The sequence below is a fragment of the Penaeus japonicus genome, unplaced genomic scaffold, assembly GCF_977035675.1.
Source record: "Penaeus japonicus unplaced genomic scaffold, GWHDUDI00000001_assembly GWHDUDI00000014, whole genome shotgun sequence".
Classification (NCBI taxonomy): Eukaryota; Metazoa; Arthropoda; class Malacostraca; order Decapoda; family Penaeidae; genus Penaeus; species Penaeus japonicus.
The window spans coordinates 4451567-4474066 of NW_028234416.1; the positions used below are offsets into that span (position 1 = coordinate 4451567).

Here is a 22500-nt window from a genome sequence, read left to right on the forward strand (position 1 = left end):
ACAGACTATGGGTCTCTGACTCCTGTCCTGGTCTGAGGATTCCAGATGCGCATTTGCCAAGAACATGTTACCGACTTGTTCTCGCATATTACTATACATTTTTATTGAGAACGATTCATTTGTTGTTGATCGTGAACAGAGACAATGAGAGCTAGAATTTATTGTTCTTTGCCCTGGATGTTACTTTTCTGTGAATACAATAATATCCTATTCTGTAGTATAAAACAGATGAAAACAGTAATTATTTGCATAATTCAAAGACATAAAGGCACCACAACACTTCATAACTTGATAGATGAACAGTAATATACAATACTATAACCTGTATTACAAATTTATGATTTTTAGTCAAAGTTGATTAGAATTATACATCAGACGTTTTCTTCGAAACCTCCCAGCTCGTATTGTTTCGAAGAAATGCAGTCATTTATTTTTGTTCCTGTTGTCATTCATCATGCAATCTAATTCCTATGCCGAGGGACCCATTAGGTCTAAATCCGGCCTTAGCCGGACAAAGGAATTTTAGCTTGATCATTGTTTTTTGAACATGCTGCCTTGGATGTGGCATTTTCATTGTCTTCTTCCATGTATGGAAAAAATGACATTTTTGTTTTATTGCTTTAGTACATTGGACATTGAATCATTTTGCCAATTTCCCCCCCGAGTTTTAAAGTTGAAGGTATTCAAAAATCCAAGACAACGAAAATCCAATCCGTAATGAAAGAGACACTGAACGACGGATAATTGGTCTAGATTTCTGAGATTTGGAAGAACAAAAGAAGTGAAGAGAATCCCAGTAAGTGTGTTGAAAATCATATACTTTCCGGGAAGCAAAAGTTATTTGTTGATTGCACATGAGAACAAGATCTGGGATTATGAGCCAGTAATCAGATTTACCAAGAGTGGGTAATATGAAAAAATCAAGGGTGTTAGCTTTCTCCCCAGCTGTGTCGAGACTGAGAAAGGTCATTAGTAATAACAACGAAAGGATTATTTTAAGCCACAGCAATCGGAAACCATTGTTAGAAAGTTCATATTCTTTTATAAGAGAATGAGTGAACAGACTACAATTAACGCCGATACTAAAAGTTTATATCTACACTCTGATTGATGTGAATGCACTGAGAGACAGACAGGCGAGACAGGTTAAAGACGTGAAGCTGCTTGTAAGTAAAGTTGCTTGCTGTTTCCAGTAGGTTGAACTTCATAAGGCTGTCTTAGTTTGTTTGTTTTTTTAATCAGTGAAGAATGTAAATATGTCAAAAGTACTAAAACAAATTCCATGTATTTCATCAACAAAAAATTCTTCCTATTATGTCTGACTTTTTTTTTCATTTATGTAAGTCATTTTCATATAAAACCAAGAAAGAGACTGAGATATATTTCGTTGACATTTAGATATGGAATATTTCTCTCTTTTAGCAAAGTGTTTTAAGTAGATGGCTATTTATATCAATTAGGACATCATAATCGAACAAAAATTCTTATTTATTTCAATAACCCAGTTTCTGTTCACAGAAAATAATCAAGACTAATACATAAATATCGACATGATTTAAATACTTATGTTCCAGAACCAGTGACAGACAAACATATCCCTCGCAAATGAAAATTATCCTTTTCACTCTCACTAATTTTAGCTCAAGTTACCTGACCATTACCTGACCCATGCATGCGAAAATCTAGGTGGGGCTGCCAGGAAAAAAGTAGCAACACATTTATTTCGGAAGCACTGAGTTTACCCTCCCCTCATTAACAATGTACCACAAAATAAAGGCACAGGAAGGCTTTTTTTACACATTTTTGTAAAAAAGATACTTCAAGGTATCCCATTTAGGTTAGTTTCAGCAAACAACACATTGCATCAAGAGTGCTCAAGGATTGAGCTTTTGTTCATTTACATAGTCACAGCGATTCTAGGATACTTCCCATTAAACTGTTTGTCGAGTATTTTTCATCACACACTAAAGTATTGGATTTCTGTCTGCATTAACAGTTACTATTCCCTTATATATAAAGTGATATATTGTATTTTGAACAGCCTGTATTATAATAAAAACAAACAAAATGCTAACAAGAAAAAATAACAGTGGTCTATAGGGATTTTAATTGCTTGCCCTGGTAGAGTTTATTTCCTCTATATCTCTTTGCTTCTTTAATTCCATTCTAGGCCTTATTTGTCCTTTTTTTCAAACTGTTTTATATTGTAATTATATAACCCTAATTCATATGTAAGATTATTCTAACTGCAATTGTAAAATTATTATTTTCATCAAAAGCTTTGATGAGGTAATATTTTCATGCTATATTCACTCTGTTGTCACTGAGCCTCCGGTATAACAATTCTTTAAAACTTTCATATACTAATCAGTTTCTTTTTCTGATAACTACATTTAACCCTTTGTAGACGGGGATAGATTTGCTTGCCTAATCTCCAGGATGGGTTTTATTTCAGAGCAAGGCAGCTTCAAGCAACATACCTCGACTTTTCCCAATCTTTTTCAGTCACGCATTGTAAAACTAGAGCCATTTTTATGTTTTATTGCATTAAGAGACTTATATGTGTCATATGACAGGCTCTATCAATACTGCAGTTGACTAAAATTGTGGTGTAAGGTCTATATCAGCTCATTATTTTCTGTATTCTCAGTTTGATATAAATATTGCTGTTTTAGAAAGCAACTTAATTTTTGTTCATATTCGTGTACTGTGATGAACGAATACAAAAAATATAACCAACCACAATGAAGATAACATGAAGAGGTAAGGAAGAGGAAGGAAACCTGTGCTTATGACTGTGAGTGCCACAGTACAAGGCAGCCCTATTGGCATAGGTGCAGGTTGTAGACACTGGCCATGGTTTGAGTGACCTTCCTCTTCTCATTCTGCCTGCACATCATTCATCAGTGGTAGTTTAAAGCAAGAGGTCTGCAACTTGCTGTGTGCCATCGCTCTCTAAAGATAGTGCTTGCTAGACTGTGGATGGGTGTCATTCAAGGCTCTCTCCAGCTAGTGCTAGGAAAAAGTGTTGCCATCTAGGTTTTGAATTTTAAGTGAAACCCATTTTGCTTAATATTACAGCAATCATACTAATTATGACTACAATATTCTCATCACCCACTCATTGCTCATAGTACAATAAAATAACACAGTGATCCAAAATCCCCCAACGTCATGTATTTCATGGCACTCGTCATCAAGCCAAAGCTCCTGCGTTATGTATGTTATGACACCAGTCCTCACTAGGTTGAAGTGAATTACCAAGTTAACCCACTCACGACGGGGGCATTCTAGTCTTGAATGTCACAATACCGGGGCTTTCGAGCGCTTAGGCCTAAATCAATTAAATGGCTGGCACAATACTGTGCCGCCCGGCCACTGGGCTTTTGAATGAGCAGTACAGTACTGTACCACCCGTCCAGAGAGGGTTAAGTTTAGTATAAATCTTTCTTTAAATATGAGAGGAAATGTGAGTTATACTTGTGAACATAAGAAACTGTGCTTGTGCATAAAAGCTAATATATAAATATAACAAAATCAAAACTTCTGTAAAACTGTCATATTCATTTTCTTCATGACCATGTCCAAATACCATGCCTCAGATTTTCCTCTAGGTAGTAAGTGCTCAACTACCAGGGTCTAACATCCTTGAAAGATACACAATGTACTGATGAAAAATTATTTTGTGTTTCTTTCATTAATTATTTTCAACTGTTTCTTCTAATATGTTGCAGTGAATAATTTAATTATGAACTAATAGAGAAATCAATATATAAAATTGTGTTTAAGAAAAAATATAAACATATCATCAAACAGGTAAATCTAAATCTGAAAAGAAACTGTAAATGCTTTACCTTCTAATAAAAGAATGTTGTAAAAAGAAAGAAAGACTCTTTTGCTCTATTGTTTTAATATAAGACTATTTACAAATAGTGATGACGCACAAGTCTGTACAATACAAAAGTTGGAAGAGTAAAATCCATTAGTTTAAGAAATATATGACTGCAAAGACATTGTCATGTGACCATTTTAGGAAGCGCATCATTTAAAAGTAAAAGCAATTTCAATCTAAAATTATGTAAATACTTTTGATAAGACTGAAAAAATAAATACAGGAAAATTTAACATAATGATGTGCATTTGGTAAACAACTATAGGGAACTAATTCTTTGTGAATAAAGACAGAAAACACAGTGTCTGTAATCATATTACAATACTCTAACATCACAAGGTATATACTGGAAGATTTCTTTGACACAACTGTTGCATGTATGTACCATAAAACTTGCTACACTGTATACCTGAATGTGTAAACTCTATGGCTTACATTAACTGTTGTCCATTTTTATTACTTCAGCATTGCCTCTTCATGACACTGTACTGCAAGTCATCTGTTTTTGGGGCTCCTGAGGCCTCCAGTCAATCACCAGACTCTCATGAAGATAATATGTTTCCAGGAACTGATGATTCTCAACGTTATGTAGCTGATGATAGCAACATATAAAAAAATATATATCATGTTGAAAATTACTACAACACAATCATTCCTCATACCTATGTAAATGCAAAACAATGTTTTTTTAAAATACTGTCAAATTTAAAATTACAGATAAATAAAGAACCTCTAAATTATATATTATCAAACTAGTCCTCTTCAGACTATAAATCCACATTTCCTGTGGTAAGTGGTACATAAAATAACTATTCTTTTATCATCACTATGAAGGTTTTTGGCCTTTATTCTATCCTCACAGTGATCGCTTGATTCTTACAATAAATGTTCAGACATCTTAGTTACAATAACCTTCCTTATATATATAAAATGATATGGTAGTAGCTGATATAATTCTGTGTTAAGAGTTAAAATGAAAGACGGGCTATACAAGTTGGCTGCACAACACTTCCCAGCCACTTCCTCTATAGCAGGAACATCTAAAACCCTTGAGACTAATAACAGGAACTGCACTGCACCAATCATTACATGGGAAACTTCTGAATAGGATAAGTACTTAGCTTTTTTTTCTAACTACCTGACAGTACAAGCTACACAGAAATATCTTGCATGACTTCAGATAGGGTCCACATCACATGATTCACTAATATAAAGAGGGTATATACTAGTTACACAGTTCTGCTGTTTTAAAATCACTGAATTTCATAAGACTCATATCTCCCTGCATTAGTGTGTTCACAATTATGTGTACAAGTCCTTAGAAGTGACTGTTCAAGAAAAGAACAAACCTGAAGAGGATAATTATCATTACTTTATCAATAATCGTTTTCATTGCAAGAATTTCAGAATGCAGGTTAGAGTCAAATTCAGAGTAAGATAAATACCACTGGAACAATTATAAATCAGAAATTTTTTAAGATCAAAAGATTTTAAATTCTAACTAGAAGGGAGGGAAATACTGGGCTATATATGGCTATATTGTTGAAGGGACCTTACGGCGAAGGTTCCTCTGGAGCAGCTGTTGTGCCTTCCTCTGAATCCGATGGTGGTGACTGAGTAGTCCCTGCACTGCGCTTTGGAGAACGAACTGTGTAAGGGACCTCGCGCCTTACTACCTCCTTTTCAAAGACGTTGCGTGCAGAGTTATACTTGGCCTCATAATCAACTTGAGGATCAGGTCTTTGCTTCTGATCCTCTTGTTGACCATGACGGACCTTTGCACGAGGACTGGCAGGAAGGACGGTAGCGAGATGGGCCCGATAAGAGTGAGGCTCTGACTGTGTTAATGGCTGGCTGCTCGTCGCACCCGAAGTGGTGGACTCCGATGGTGGTGAATCAAGTGCTGAGCTAAGAGCTTCCTCCCGTGAAGTTAGAGTTGCCTCACCTAAAGGAATGTTGTATGGGCCCCGACTATGGTACCCAGATGAGGTGTCGGTTGAGGGCGTGGACTGTCGGGTATCAAGATTGTTTTCATCAAGTACAGCCGAGTGTGCACTGCGATGATCTGTATAGCATCCCGAATCTCTTCCATGGTCACCTCGACGAAGTGCAGCATCAGTGGTTTCCAGCATCTCAGGCAGATCTGGTTCCGGCTCGGAGTCTGCGTCATGAAGCAGAGCCACAGCAGTAAGCAGTTTGGCACACGTCTCAGGGTCAGTAATGCCAAGGCAATCAAGATCTGCTTTCTCCACATCTCTAAACTGTTCCAAGTCTTCATAACCATTTAGAACAAATACCTGTAAAATGGACTTATATTAAAATCATGCATAAAATGATTGGGTAACAGAATATTATCTTTCAAAATCAAGTAAATATCCTAGATATGCTTCTCTAAATTATCAATTGTCAAAAAATATTTGTCCTCTATAAATCAAATAATCAGAGGACCTTCTCATACTTTAACCCTTGAAAGGCTGGATTTGTGCATTTCTTTTCATATTTATCTAATTCACTGGAAAATATCTGACTCTGATGTTCCTAGTTCTAGTGACCATATACAGACCTACCAATCCTAAAGGGCTAAATAATATACTCTTTAGGCATAGATAGAGTGAATTCCTATACAGTAGATGAAAGTACAATTAGTTTCTTTCATAGATGAATAATTCATCAAGCATTCATGATTTAAAATTCATTACTTATTAAAGATAGACAATAGGCACATCAAAGGCCAAAACTATAATCTGACAGAAACCACACACATAAAATCAATTTATAAAAAAACATCCCCAAAACAATATTTCAACATTAAACTTTTTATCTCGACAGTCCAAATACCTGTATAAGATGCCCCAGATTGAGCCGCGTCAGCAACTCCTCTAACGTTCTGGCCCTGCCTCTGCGTGGTGTAGTGCCCCGCCAGGGCCTGTGGCGGCGGGCAGGTCGCTCCACCTCCTCCTCCACCAGGATGAATTTGAAGTGCCCGACCCGGCCATCCACACAGCCCTTCCAGAGGCCAGAGGGGTTTTTGGCTATGATGTCTATTATGTCATCTTTCTGCAAGAGAATCAGCACAGGTCAATAAGACATGAATAGGATGGATAATGGAATGTAACAAGTCTCTCTTCTAAGATTTTTTTTTCTTTCTTTTTTTTTTAATCTAAACTTCAGACTCTATTTAAAAATCAGTTTAATTCTTTCTCCTCCCTCCTCCTTCCTCTTTCTTCTATCCTCTATCCTCTATCCTCTCTCCTCCTTCCACCTTCCACCTTCCACCTTCCTCTTCCCCTCCTACCTTCCTATCTTCTCTCTCCTCATTCCACCTTTCAAATTCCTCCCTTTTCCTTCTTTCCTCCTTTCTCTCTTCTCCCTTCTCCTTCCTGCATCCTCTCTACTGTCTCCTCTCCCCATCCTCTCTCTCTCCTCTATCCTCTCCCCCTTCTCTCCTTCTTCTTCCCACCTCTTCCCACCTCCCTTTCTCCTCCAACCTCACCCCTTCTTCCCATCTCCCTCCCTCTTCCCACCTCCCTCTCTCCTCCCACCTCCCCCCTTCTTCCCACCTCCCCCCTTCTTCCCACCTCCCTCCCCCTTCCCATCTCCCTCCCTCTCCCCACCTCCCCCCTTATCTCCCTCCTTCCACCCTCCCTTCCCTTACCTTAAACTTCAAGGCGTCCCTGTCGTAGGGCGAGGGCTGGCAGTCCACCAGTGCGCGTGCGCGGCCGATGAAAGGGCCGGTGTAAGGCTCTGCTTCCTCCCCGGAGAGAGACGACCGGTTGCTGCCCGATGCTGTAGCGGCTGCTGGAGAGGCAAAGGTCATTTGATAAACCTTTCCTAGAATTTAGAATTGGGGGGGAGGCTTATAGACACTTACGTATACAGATTTTCTCCAGCATGAAGTTGATAATAATCTTGTCAGTATTGTCATAACACATCGACTTCAAGGATAATAACAAAGCTGGGCCTTGAAAATATTAACAATAAAATACATCCTTTTATCATTGTGAAAAATATGCACTAGAATATATATCCACAATATTCCAACAACGCACATCTGGATTATCAACCAAAAAAATATTTAAACAACATTAACGCATTCCTCCTTTTACCCCATCCCATCTCTCAGCTAGAGATACAACGCACAAACCCGCTACGGGCGGAGACTCACCAAGTGGCGCTGACGAGGGTATGCTTTCGTAAGAGGACGCCGACGGCTGCATGGGCGCGGACAGCGTTGCCCCCGCCTTGTCTGCCGCGGCGCCTGCGGGCCCGGGGGAGCTCGACGTGGAGCCACGGGGGCTCTTTAGGCGGGAGATCTTCTTCTGCATGTCTCGTCTCAGCCCGCGCATGCGCCCCACCAGCGAGGCCGAGCCGGACCGCTGCGAACAAAGGGCTCTCTCAGTAACTCGAGATCACTCGGCTGGGTACTTTGTCTAATCTTAAACATGTAAATTAAAGTAGAATTCCTAAAACATATTTTCTTGCACGTATTTCCTTAACAACAAAACACATTCATCCAAAATGACAGATGAAAATCAAATAGCGAATAAAAATGCACAAGGAAACGAACAGCTATTAGTCAGACTCGCAAAATTATAACAGACGTGCGAGGGCGCACGCACGCACGCGCACGCGCACGCGCGCACACGTACACATTCACACTCACATTCACACTCACACTCACTCTCACACTCACTCTCACTCTCACACTCACACTCACACTCACACTCACTCTCACTCTCACTCTCACACTCACTCTCACTCTCACACTCACTCTCACACTCACTCTCACACTCACACTCACACTCACACTCACACTCACACTCACTCTCACTCTCACACTCACTCTCACACTCACACTCACACTCACTCTCACACTTTCACTCACTCATCTGTACATACATTTTGTTTTGAAACAGGTCAGTTACAAAACAAAAGCAAAACTGAACTACTCGTAGGCTATATACGGCAAGGAATGTGCCACGCGGGTTACTTTAGTAGAACGCACGAACATACAGGCGGATGGCAACTATTTACGAGAATCCGAACGCAAAAACAGGATCTCGAAGGATGTGGAAGTCGAACTTGGAAGTCTGATCCCGTGCAATGCAACAGACGCAGCAACGAGACTGTGGCTAAACGACTCCAAGGACACTCATGAAAGCGCCTGGACCAAGGCATCCTCAGGAATCCCATTCTCTCAGCTCGACTTCGTTTCACCTTACCTCGCAACGATGGTTATGAGGGGAGCGAGAGCTTACCTCAACTTCATCCTGATCCTCATAGTCGGACGAGTGAGAGGGAGAGTGGCCGTCCTCGCTGCCTCCGCTCATGCTGCTCCGACTCTGCAAGAATAAAAAAAAGGGATGTGTTTATATATTTAACACAACGCTTGCAGCTACTAGGTCCAGGAACGGCCACGATCATAAGTAATGCATATCACAAGCAGATGAATTACCCGAACATACATACATACATACATACATACATACATACATACATACATAAATGGAGGAGAAGGTAGAAGAGAAAAAAAATACATTGAAGGGGAAAGAGAAATAGAGCGAGGGTGATGGGGGAGAAGAGAAGGACGGATAGGGGGAAGGAGAAGGAGAGGGAGAGGGTGGGAGAGAATCGAGATTAAAATAGCGAGGGAGGGGGAGGAAGAGGAGGGAGAAGGGAGAGGGCTAAGAAAAGAAAAGGGGCGAGAGACAAGAGCAAAAGTAGTTTCCAGTAAAAAAATAATAATAATAATAAATAAATAAATAAGAATAATAATTCTCCACAATGCGCAACCAGCTTTCACTTGCGCCCCAACCAGCTCAAGTGTAGGGATGGAGTGAGGGCGGTCGAAGGAGTGAGGGCGGTCAGAGCAGTGAGATTTTCAAAGGGAAAGTTGTGACAGACAGGCAAGCAGCAGACGTTAATATCGGCATCCAAGGAGAGTAGCCACAACCCGTTTAGGTGCAGGTCTGATGCCGGTCTGGTCACGTGACTGGTTTCTGTGATGCGCGGACTCTAATGTCAACTTTAGTGTGTTTGTCATAAGGTTTGTCGGGGAAATATAAGTGGAGTTTGAAAAGTATATTTTTTTCCAAGTGATGAGAGGTGTGGTATACCCTGGGTTGGACGATACAAATGCAACTTCAAGGCCATCCATGCCGGTTTTCCACATTGCAAAGAATCGATAATTCATGTTCCCGAGAGCTAAGGTACATCTATATATTAAGCCGACAGCCGAGAGGAGAATGGACTCACAGAAGCATGCGACCTGGAGGCTGAGAGCGAGCGCGGGGTGGAGTGGCGGAGACGCCCCCACAGCTTCTTGAGCATGTTCGGTTTCTTTAGCGGGAGGTCCAGCCCTAAGTGCGCGTGGTGGGAGGAGGGGATCGGGGTGCTGCAGAGGGAGCGCCACTCCCCCTCCCCGTCCCCGTCGCCCTCGGAGGCGGGCGTGGCCGAGCCCCCGGCAGCCTCAGTCACCTGGATGACGGGACAGTCAGCGCCTCCCCGGTCCGAGCCGCCGCCAGCGCGCTTCAGGCCCATCACAGCCTGGTACTTCTGATTCCAAGTGACGGCCTTGTTCCTGCCCAAGCTGTTCCTCGGGGAGAAGGAGCCCTGCCTTTTCACGCCCACGATCGCGGGCACGCTTCGCCGCCGTACGCTCCGCTGTCTTTGCAGGCTGTCACGGAGCTGCTTTCTCAGATCAAGGTATATTATATCATTTTCTTTCTCACTTCCATATAAATCGTTATCTTCGGACGGTTTCACACTTTTCACGAGTAAATGAGAGATTTTGCGTATATGCAGAGGGATATTTCTGGCTCTGTCGAAAAACGTTCTCTTCTTCTTGTTGTTTTCGTATTCAGGTTGAACATTTCCCAAAGAGTCTTTGAGAAGTCTGGGCAGTATCATGTCGGAGTTGCGCCACCTTTGTTTGACAGCTCTACTAGCCGTCTGGAAGTAATTTAGGTTCCTTGTGTTCCTCAACGCAACCTCAGGCGGCGGAGGAGTGGTGGGAAGGCCCGGGTCTTCAGCGACGCCGTCCCGATTCGGTATGTTCGCTAAGATCAGGCTCGGCGACGTGTGCGTCCCTGTGAGAACATCTGGGGCGGGCGGCGACTTACGGTCCACGATTTCGACAGGCGCTTCGCTCCCGCCCTCATCCTCGTCGCACTCCGCCCAGGTCTCGTCCTCATCCTTCGCAGGCGACGCCCTGTGTTGCGGAGAGGCGCTATTCCTCCTGGAGGCCGCTTTCCGTATCGTGAGTCTCGGCCTGATCTTCCGGCGGCACGAGATCTTCCGCGTCGGACGCCGACGCACGGAAGCCACGCGGGCAGGCTGGCGGGTCTCCCACACCCACGACACTTGCAACAGGTCCGGTGGAGGTTTATTAGCCGGAGGTTCCGTCTGCGAGCGAATCCCGCGGGGATCCACTGGCGTCGGGACGCAGCGACCCCTGCGCGCGGGGCGATTCATCGTGGCGCTCCACTGCTGGCCAGGAGCCGACCCCTTCCCCTGCTTCATCAACCGCCCACCAGGAGACGAGAATCTGTTGGAGATCCGTGCTTCCTCCGGGGGTTGTACAGGGTCTTTGCCCGCAGTGGGCGCCATAGCATCGGGGTCAACGTGACTGCGACTTGCCTGGACGCAATCACCAGCAGAGGTGGGGTCTCTCGAAGGGTTGTGGTGCGCCTCGCATGCATCACAGATGGTTAGCTTATCATATATGCCGTCGGGGGTGTGTGGCACCACGCTCGCCCGCACTGCCTCGGACCTGCATTCCCCTGCTGAATCCTGGGGTGTCCCTCCTTCCCCTAGGTCTTCTGTCCGAGGGACGCTACCTTCCACCTCTACATCAAGAGTTGTCGGGGTTTTCGGCCTCGCTTCTTCTTCGTATGGCATTTCTTCCTGAACTGATGCCCTCGTGACACCGTCTTGAGTCTCGGGGGGCGATGTGTCCTCCCTGACAACTGGCCTCATGTCCTCGGGGAAGAGAACTTGTTGCGAATGTTCGTGCAAGGGAGGAGGTGAAGGGCCACGGACACTACTGACTAGAGAATGATAAACACACAGGATGGACAACATGAGACACTGGCAGTTGTCTCTCGTCAAGTGTCTTCCATGACTCCCGTAGTAAGGGAATCGTACTATTCTACATGTAGAGGATCATCACAGTTCATGACGATGTGACAGCACAAGTTCTACCTGTCCCAGGTGCGGCACTCCATGTATTTCACTAGTCACTAGTCACATGATGTCGTGACACACCCACTGCAATGCACCCGTCGACGCGGAAACGCGCGTGCGGTTTCTACTGCCAAAAAGTACATGTACACGTCCTGTGAAATCCTTTATGCCTACAGACGCATGTACGTGAACTCACTACTGTGACACAGATTATGCTTTGTCCAGACATGCAGAGTCAGGGAACAGATAGCACGTGGGTGCCAAAGCATTCGCCTCCACTTGGCACAAACTACAAATAGCCAATACAAATGACAATCTCTATTTTAAGCGTCGCGACAGCTTGCGAGTGGTTACATATCCTCCTAGTTCAGCTGATATGTGACAGGTGATGCATGGGAATTGTCCACAATTACAGGTGGTCACTCATCGTCGTCGGTCGCTGCTGCGCCCATTCCGCCCGCGATTTGTATCACATTCGGTCCTTGTTACAACTCACTGATCATCTAGCACAAACTCTCTAGTCCGAGAGACTCCGGAATCCTTTGTACTGACATATAGTGTGACCGCAAGTGCCACAGAGCCTGGCGTCGCAGAGTTAGTCTCCAGACGAGAAAACGATCACAGCGCACCACTAGAGCGGCGACGGCGCGGCACGCGAGTAACAAAGATCTGCACAATGGGATGATGGCTGCACCAACACGGACATCGCGGCGGCAGCATCAGCGTGTTATTAGAAGAAGTGCCAGCGTGCCACTGCCTCGCCTGGCACGAGCTCGCTCCCCACACACTTGCTTCTGGCACACTCCCACCTGAGCCCCCCCTCTCCTCCCCCTTCCTCCTCCTCCTCCACTCTAACACCTGTTTCCCCTCACTTCCCTTGGCCTCAAGCCTCGAGGGTGACACTGGTATGGCCACGCTGCCTCCTGCCGCCCTCACCCTTGCGGGTATGTGAGCAAGTATGCAGAGGTCACCCTCATCATCGTTGCAACGTCTCGCGGCACCACATAGCGCTGCCGCCCACTCAGAACTCCCACCATTATGAAATACTCCTCCTTCTTCTGAACCTCGCACTCCTTACTTCAACTCGCGAGCATTCGCCTCCTGCGGATCCGCAGCGCCCCTGCCCCAAGGGAAGGCAGAGGGAAATGCGGAGAGGCGCACCGCACTCGAGTGTCAAGGGGGCCGAGCGCCAGTCTCTTCGGCTTATGTTCCCCTCGCCCTACAGGGTCCCCTCGACACTTCAGCGTCCGGGAAAAGTCTTCTTTTCACTCTCCTAATGATGCTCCGCTCCCCCTGCCACTTCCTGGTTTGATGCCCCGACGGCGCTCGGTCCACTCGGGGAGAAAGGACTTCTTTTCGACCGGTGTTTTCCAAATTTGCGAAAATGAAAATCTTGCTCCAAAGCGAAATCTGTCAGCAGGTAAGAGGATATGGAATGTTTGTTTCCTGTACCCATGCTCTCTTTATTAGCGATATAAGATGGCCTTCAGTATTGACATTCGATGATCAAGCTGACCAAGCGTTTACGTATGCTTATGCTTATGCTTATGCTTATGCGTATGCGTAGGCGTGTGCGTGTCCGAGCGATAGAGAGGGAGAGAGAGAGGGGGAGAGAGAGGGGGGGGGAGAGAGAGAGAGAGAGAGAGAGAGAGAGAGAGAGAGAGAGAGAGAGAGAGAGAGAGAGAGAGAGAGAGAGAGAGAGAGAGAGAGAGAGAGAGAGAGAGAGAGAGAGAGAGAGAGAGAGAGAGAGAGAGAGAGAGAGAAAGAGAGGAGGGGGGGGGGTAACACACATTCAAAATGTTGCTACAATTTGAAGAAAAGCATCTCCTTTACGCAGCGCTCTCTTAAAAGTATCCTACGTCAGCCACTATCAAAACCTCAGGGTCACAGAGTATTTCTAAACAAGGGCTGCTCGTGTGTAATAAAACCTACTCTACGAACACCTAAAAATAACTTACATTACCGAACACTTGTTATGTCGTTACATCCGGGTCATAGCCCGCGGCCTCTACCTAAACGCGCACTCGATGCATAGGTTGTAATTGTATATCCCTTTGGAAAGGCGTTTTGAAGGGGAATGAGAGAAACGAGCGCAGGGCTAACAGCTAAAGAGATATTCGCTGGATTACGGGGGAGTAAATAGGAACGGCAAAGGTGGTCGTAACGCATTCAAATCAGCTATTCACATGCGTTCCCGCCCGGTGCGCAACGGTCCTCCTGTGCGCCACGTAAAAACAGGGAAATGAATCAGGCCACTCGTGCGCAGGTGAGCCTCGCGAGACGAGCACACCTGCAGCCGGGCACAGGTGTCGAGAACAGAAAGTGAAATGAATGGGTACACGGGCCACGATCAGGCAGTATACGCAGAAGGCCCGATTCGCTTTGCTGAACGTGTTTTAAACAGGTTTGGATATTACTGTGCTTCTATTGAAGAAAGCAAATCTCTATCATTTTTCAAATCGAATATATTCGACAATTTTCGCGATTACTTCAAGGAAGTTAGTAGTCCTATCGAATTATTGCAATGACCGAATATGTCTAACTCGTTGCTGAAGTTATGCAACAGTATCTAACGCTTGAATGAATGTCAGAAGGAGAAATAAAACATCGCAAAACAAAACATCAATGGGACTATCCCTTCTGACAGTTGTGCCTTCCGTCAATCTCCCTTCCCCTACTCCTCATCATCGCGAAATAACCTCGTTTCACTCCTCATTCCCTTATCTCTTTTCAATCACTTGTCTCGCTTCAGAGGGTGCTCATACTAGTAGAGCTTTTCAACACGTATGTAAGATTAGACAGCTGACAGCAAACAAATCCTTCAAGCCCATTTCTCTATCAAGCCAAGCCGCTCTCTAAACAGCAGCAGATTCGTAAGCCATGTACAAAAAAGGGGACCTTCTACCGCCAGTCAAGGATGGAGGGAGAGGGAGAGGGAGAGGAAAGGGGAGAGATAGGAAGAGCATAGGGAAACAAAAAGAGAGCGGGAGAGGAAGAGGGAGAGGGGAAGGGAGGGAGGGAGGGAGGGAGGGAGAAGAAAGGGAGGGGAAGGGAGTGAGAGAGAAGGGGGAGGGGGAGAGAGAGGGGGGGAGGGGGAGAGAGAGGGAGAGAGAGGGAGGGAGGGAGAGGGAGAGAGAGAAGGTGAGAATGAGAGAGAGAGAGAGAGAGGGAGAGAGAGAGGGGGAGAGGGAGAGGGAGGGAGAGGGGGGAGGGAGGGGGAGAGGAAGAGAGGGGGGGTAGGGAGGGGGAGAGGGAGAGAGGGGGGGTAGGGAGGGAGAGAGAGTGGGTAGGGAGAGAGAGAGAGTGGGTAGGGAGGGAGAGAAATGGGGTAGGGAGGGAGAGAGAGGGGGTAGGGAGGGAGAGAGATGGGGTAGGGAGGGAGAGAGAGGGGGTAGGGAGGGAGGGAGGGAGGGAGGGAGGGAGGGAGGGAGGGAGGGAGGGAGAGGGAGAGGAAAAAGAAAAGGGAAAGGGAGGGAGAGAGAGAGAGAGAGAGAGAGAGAGACAGAGAGGGAGAGGGAGGGAGAGAGAGGGAGAGGGAGGAAAAGTGAGGGAGAGAGAGAGGGAGAGGGAGGAGAGAGGATGAGGAGAGGAGAGGAGAGAAAGAGAGAGAGAGAGAGATAGAGAGAGGAGAGAGAGAGAGAGAGGAGAGAGAGAGAGAGGAGAGAGAGAGGAGAGGAGAGGAGAGGGGAGAGAGAGAGGAGAGAGGGAGAGAGAGGAGGGGGGGAGAGGGAGAGAGAGGGGAGAGAGGGAGGGGAGAGAGAGAGGAGGGAGAGAGAGGGAGGGAGGAGAGGGAGGGAGAGGGGGGAGGGAGAGAGGAGAGAGAGAGAGGAGAAGAAGAGAGAGAGAGGAGAGAGGAGAGGGAGGGGAGAGAGGAGAGAGAGAGAGAGAGGAGAGAGAGAGGGAGAGAGAGAGAGAGAGGGAGGAGAGAGGGGATGAGAGGGAGGAGGGAGGGGAGGAGAGAGAGGATAGGAGGGAGAGAAGAGGGGAGGAGAGAGAGAGAGAGAGAGAGAGGAGAGAGAGAGAAGAGGGGAGAAAGAGGGAGAGGAAGAGGAGGAAGGGGAGGGAGAGAGAGAGAGAGAAGAGGGGGGGAGGGAGAGGAAGAGGGAGGGAGAGGAGGAGAGGGAGGAAGAGAGAGAGAGAAGTGAGAGAAAGAGAGAGGGAGAGAGAGAGAGAGAGAGAGAGAGAGAGAGGAGAGAGAGAGGAGAGAGAGAGAGGGGGAGAGAGAGGAGGGAGGGGGGAGGGAGGGGAGAGGGAGGGAGAGAGGAGGAGAGGGGAGGAGGGGGGAGAGGGAGAGAGGGAAAGAGGGAGAGAGGGAGAGAGAGAGAGAGGGGGGGAGGGGAGGAGGGAGAGAAAGAGAGAGAGAAAGAGAGAGAGAGAGAGAGAGAGAGAGAGAGAGAGAGAGAGAGAGAGAGAGAGAGAGAGAGAGAGAGAGAGAGAGAGAGAGAGAGAGAGCGCAGGTCACGCCCTCTCGCAAGGCGGCCGGCCAACACTCACCCCTGGAGCACCTCCAGCGTCCCTCCCAGCGTCCGTCACACTCACCTGAGGGAACACACAAAGGCCAAATCAGAGCGGAGTCAGGAGACGACATGCAATATGCAACACGCAAGCTGCACCCTGAAGGTCACGCGGGCTGCACTTCTACCCATGGCGGGATCATCATCATCAGCATTCTTGGCATGATCTCTCGCCTAAACTTTTCCTTATATACACAAGGGAAGGTCCATCGTACAGTGATCACTGCCTCAACGTAAGAAATAGTACACGTAATAACAAGCTTGTTCTGCAATTGCGCTGCAGTCCTCTACTGCAAGTTTCCTACCGCAATAAATGATCGGCAACAAAAAATGCTACTGTAAGCTCCGCGTTTAATAATAACCGTTTCGCACTTCAGTATAAACGACTTTACAATCGTCGGCGGCAGATCAACTACTACGCGATAAGCATATGCATACACACGCAAGCATGCGATCGAATGTAGGTGTAAGGGTAAGCGTGAGAGTAAGTATGAGTGTAAGAGTAAGTGTAAGAGTAAGAGAAGAGTGTATGAGTAATAGTGAGTGTAAGTGTGTTGTTGTTTGTTTTGTTTATTTGTGTGTGTGTATGTGTATGTGTGTGAGTGTGTGAGTGTGTGAGTGTGTGAGTGTGTGTGTGTGTGTGTGTGTGTGTGTGTGTGTGTGTGTGTGTGTGTGTGTGTGTGTGTGTGTGTGTGTGTGTGTGTGTGTGTGTGTGTGTGTGTGTGTGTGTGTGCGCGCGCGCGTGTGCGTGTGCGTGTGTCTCAAACAAAATGACCGTCCACAATCAACAAAGAGCCGCCCTCCCCCCCCCCTTTCCTCTCCTCCTCTCCTCCTCTCCTCCTCACCTCTTTCTATCCTTCACCCCCTCCCACTTCCCCTCCTCCTTCCCTGTCGAGCACGTCGATTGTGCGGCCCGACTTGTTATGCAGCAAAGAAGTCCTTCATTTACAAGGCCTTGCCGGAGATGCATCGCCTTCGTTTGAAACAAGATTGAAAACAGCACCTAATATGTAAGCCTCACATCTATCCTACCTCCCCCCCTCTCTCTCTCCCTCCCTCTCCCTCTCTCTCTCTCTCTCTCTCTCTCTCTCTCTCTCTCTCTCTCTCTCTCTCTCTCTCTCTCTCTCTCTCTCTCTCTCTCTCTCTCTCTCTCTCTCTCTCTCTCTCTCTCTCTCTCTCTCTCTCTCTCTCTCTCTCTCTCTCTCTCTCTCTCTCTCTCTATCTATCTATCTATCTCTCCCTCTCTCTCTCTCTGCGTGCCATTCACTACGACTTGAGACCATGAAATCAAATTCAAATATGATAACTTATGCACTCAAAGCTAGAGAGGACCTGAGTGACTCTAACAGATATTTTCGTGTTGCAAACGCGTTGTTACTCGACAGCAAATACACCCTATAGACCTAGCTACGTCACAAGAAACTTGCAAACCAGAGTCCGTAAACGCGTGCAGGTACATGTACCTTAACACGACATGCGCCAAAAGTAAAATGATCCTCGATTCACTCTTCCCCACGACCCACGGCTCTCATATACAACTCTCCGGCGCTGTGTCTTTGCAATGCACGAGGACGCGACGGCTTTGTGTGTTGGTGCACGACTGAGTTGCAAGGAGGACAATGCGAAGGAAACGTGAGCGGATGTAGTGTCTACGGTGAGAGACACATCTAACACACACGCTGAAACACCCTATCAAATTACGTCTCATTAAGGCCCAGCTCCTCCCTTCCCTTCTTCGGCGGGGAAATCATAATCTCCCACTTGTTGCCATTGTCTCACTTAGCGTTATTATCTCGCCCCACACGGATGACGCACAACTTGGGAAAAGCAAGGCGCGGCGCCGGGCAAGGCGCTGGAGCTGGCGTCGGCAACGCTCTTCCTCCTCTTCAACTCTAAATTGGTATTATAAATTAGAAGTCATTGTTGTTGTCATCGTCGTCGTCGTCATCGTCGTCGTCGTCGTCGTCCTCTCTCTCTCTCTCTCTTTCTCTTTCTCTTTCTCTCTCTTTCTCTTTCTCTTTCTCTTTCTCTTTCTCTCTCTCTCTCTCTCTCTCTTTCTCTCTCTCTTTCTCTCTTTCTCTTCCTCTCTCTGTGTATGTGAACAAGCTGTATGGATGTTTAGAAGTGGCCAGGTGATAAAAAATTTGAAGAAGTATAAACACTTTGCATCGATCACATAATTGTAGTTGACAACTGTGTGTATCCGATTGTGACTTCCCTTCTGCCGAGACTATGATAGCCCTAGTAGGATTTTATTGAGATGTGGAGGAATATCATCCATCATCCTGTTGAATACAAATATATATATTTTTTTTACTTTCTGATAAATTATTTCCTCCAGGAACATACGTATGTTTTATTAACATACATGTGCGTCACATTTTCAAGTATGTAATTATGTGACCTCAGGAGAGGACTTAGCATGCTGAGGGTGATAATTTATACCGTCATATCGTTCTCCTGATATGTAAACATTTAACTCTGTATGCTAGTGATTGATCCGCCTATGTTGACATAGCTGTAAGGTTTTGTAAAATCCATGAGGCCAAAGAGGGACTAAGATTGGGATGAGGATAACCTATGTTACCTCATCCTTTTGAGACGTACGTAATCACTTGTCTCAATAAACTTGTCAAAATCAAAGTGTGTGTGTGTCTGTGTCTATGTCTGAGCATCTAATAATAATAACAACAATGATAATAAAAATATGCAGGACAATGATGACGATTACGATGACAATGATAAAGCTGATATTGACGACGACGACGATGGTGAAGGGGATGATGATGATCATCATCACGACGATGTTGACGTGAAGCATGATAATGATAATGACAATATGTTAATAATAATAACAATAATAATAATAATAATAATAATAATAACAATAATAATAATAATAATAATAATAATAATAATAATAATAATAATAATAATAATAATAACAACAACAATAATAATAATATAATCATTACTATTACCGTCAACAATAATAATAACAACAAGAACAGCTGATACAAAAACACGCACGGGGCGGGCAGGCTGTACAAGACTGGTCAAACAGGACGTTCCAAATGCGCCAGCCGCAGCCAACAAGCCGCGTTACCTGCTGCTCGCTATCTAGCCAAGGGCAGTCAACGTTCCTATGGCTTGCGACACAAACTAATGGCTGCTCAGACCACGTTAAAAAATGGGATGGTTACTATCTTATCATAAGAGTAAATAACGTTCGTTGAAGTGTCTCCATGAGGAAAACGTAAGTGCGGTGATGAGGTTAAGAAGGTCGCGCAGAAAGAGTGCACAAAAAGTAGCCAGTGCGAAGGACGGGTCACTAGACCCTTTGAGAAACTTCCTTGCCGACCAAGATCCCAGGGTGACACGGCACGCCCTGCCTCTCCGTCGCTCAACACAGCGGGGCAAGAAAATGCCAAAGTGCAAGTAAAGTCGGGAAACCCAGAAATGGTCTCTGAACGACGCAACGGTAAGACAACAGGAGGGGTCGGGATAAGACGAACAGAAGAGGGACACGTGTCCGAAGACTAAAAACAATGGACACACAAATCTCAAATGGAGAAGGATAACAACACAAAGCACCAGCCATTTTTACAAGCAGAATGGACGCGCTAAGAACGACAAAACACTAAAGTTAGAGAGTAAAAAAACTCAAGAAATGATATCGTGTAATTGCAGTAGATCGTGTATGGAAAAAGGGACACGACAGACTTCACAGTAGATGCAACACAAAGGCACAATAAAGAGAAATGACCCAACTTTTCCTGTTTCGTCGCAAGTGCACTGAAAAGCCACAGCAAAGTATTCGCCCTATTTTTAGTGATTTTTCTTTACCAAAGTAAAATCTGTCACCACAACATAGATTGACATGCATTTGAATCCGAAACGGTTAGCAAGAACCACCAAAAGTGTAAATACCCAACGTATGAATATCCAAAAACCGACACATGTTTGAAGAATTAAAGTGTAAACCGCAACCTAGGGAGACACAACAATGTTTTAGCACGAATGAAAGTGTTTATATAGTTACACTGCCCTAATGAACCCCGGTGGCATACAAGGAATATCACCATATGGACAAAGACGCCTGTGCACCGATTAAAATGATCATGAACGGACTATCAAACATATTGTTCATTTTTCCAAAACCCTTTGGACTATGGAAATGGTGACATAAGACTAAATTAACAATAGCGGCCATGCATGAATGTTTTTTTTATCGTGCATGAGCCTTGATGTAAATGAACCCCGGTGTCACTATATAAATCCAAGTCGCCCTAAGCAAGGTTGCATCTTGATTCAGGGCAAAAGGGACACATGAACCTGATAACCTACATGAACCTGGTGACCTCGCGTAAGTCCTTCTGAAACTATAACAATCTCCATGTCCGAATAAGCGCATGGAAAGGTGAATCTACTGTGTGCTAGAATGATGAACATGATGATGCTATGCCTGATGACTCAGCACAAGCTCTGATAACTCAAGAAAAGCCTTGTGACTGCCTGCTGGCTGACCTACCTTACTGACACTCCTGGAGCGTGTGATTCTGCGCCCTGCCACCAGCAGGGATACGACTGGCTGCTTCAGGATGGCTAGGCTCTCCCTGCGCCTGAGACCCGGACTGAGCATGGAGTCTCTGAGCCGTTGGCCGAGTCCAACCTTGGAGGCTGACCTGCGGCGGACCACCTGGGGGGAGGCGGGGGTCACCACCATGACCGCCTCACCGCTGCTGCTCACCACCACCACCGGCCCCTCCTCCACCAGGCCCGTCACTTCCACCATTGCTTCCTCGAAAACCCTCCGGCCGGAGCGGGGGGGAGGGGGGTGTCCGTCCGGGAGGAGGAACGCTTCGCCCTCTTGATTCCAACTACGTCTTCCGTCGAATGGGGGGGGGGTCCGATTCTTATTGCGATACTTAAGTTTCTACGCTGAGAAGTTTTCTAGTCTGCCTTCAAATGACGCTTCAGCCTCCTTACAACGAGAACGGCATCGTGGCATTGTTCAGTTTTGGGTGTGACTCAGATGGGAGGTGGAGGGGAAAGGGAGAAGGGTTCGATGGAAGGAAGGAAGAATAATGTGTGGGAGAGGTGCGGAGGAGAGAGAGCGAGGGAGTGATTGGGGAAGAGGGAGGGGAGAGAGAGAGAGAGAGAGAGAGAGAGAGAGAGAGAGAGAGAGAGAGAGAGAGAGAGAGAGAGAGAGAGAGAGAGAGAGAGAGAGAGAGAGAGAGAGAGAAAGAAATGAAAGAAAGGAACGGGAGAGAAACGAGTGACAGTAAAGAAGTGCCTGCTCTCTGTGGTATGTCGGCGCCTTCGGATTTCTGCCGCAGCGAAAAAACCTCGCGCCGCACGATCACTCTTTACCTCACTCTAGAGACCTCTCTCTCTCGTCCACTTGACTCTGTTCACCACTTGATCACCACTAAGTCAATGTTGCTGGGCCTACAAGTGAGCTTCCCTCGTACCTCTCCCATCAGAGCTGCGAGGAGCTCCTTGGCCAACCTTCCTCTCGATGTCCTACTGACCACACACTTTCATATTCTTGAACTAGTTAAGAACTGGAAATAAGAAATATTCCATGGTGATTATTTTCCTCACAGTAAATCACGGCAAGGAGTGACGCACACATATATCACACCAGAAAAAGGTTTCGAACGATTAGAAAAGCAGGCATTAACGTCTACACGCATGAGAACAGCGGCGCGTTCAAAACATGACAACTATTGCAGTCTATGGTGCTAAAAATTGCCGCAAGAGCCTAAAGTTTGCATGACACTGCAACATATTTGTAAAGACACTAAAGCAGCATCCTAGAGATAATGTTAGCCCACGCATGCGCAGGAACACAGAAGTTCCAAATAAGCATCAGGTGCCTATAAAATTATTTCGCAAAGATATATC

The 22500-nt window shown here is 45.9% G+C and overlaps 1 protein-coding gene and 1 long non-coding RNA gene across 15 annotated transcripts in view; both read right to left on the minus strand.

Annotated features, from left to right (window-relative positions):
* Positions 1-3893: 3893 nt before the first annotated feature.
* The window catches only part of LOC122247062 (uncharacterized), a 272827-nt gene continuing 254220 nt past the window's right edge, over positions 3894-22500 (minus strand). For 5 of the 12 annotated variants that reach the window (XM_086543795.1, XM_086543794.1, XM_086543800.1 and 2 more), the window contains 6 exons: positions 16571-16615; positions 9151-9234; positions 8058-8268; positions 7548-7723; positions 6731-6949; positions 3894-6189 (listed from right to left, as the gene is read on the minus strand). In XM_086543795.1, coding sequence (XP_086399921.1) covers positions 5446-6189; positions 6731-6949; positions 7548-7723; positions 8058-8268; positions 9151-9234; positions 16571-16615 — 1479 coding nt within the window. In that variant the 3' untranslated portion in view covers positions 3894-5445. Of the gene's footprint in view, positions 6190-6730; positions 6950-7547; positions 7724-8057; positions 8269-9150; positions 9235-10147; positions 12863-16570; positions 16616-22500 lie in introns of those variants that run through there. The other 7 variants (XM_086543798.1, XM_086543803.1, XM_086543802.1 and 4 more) reach the window with 5 other exon arrangements.
* LOC147470479 (uncharacterized) overlaps positions 21392-22500 on the minus strand; it is a 12329-nt gene continuing 11220 nt past the window's right edge. For all 3 annotated transcript variants that reach the window (XR_015191610.1, XR_015191609.1, XR_015191611.1), the window contains exon 2: positions 21392-22157. This is a non-coding gene — a long non-coding RNA (uncharacterized LOC147470479). The remainder of the gene's footprint in view (positions 22158-22500) is intronic.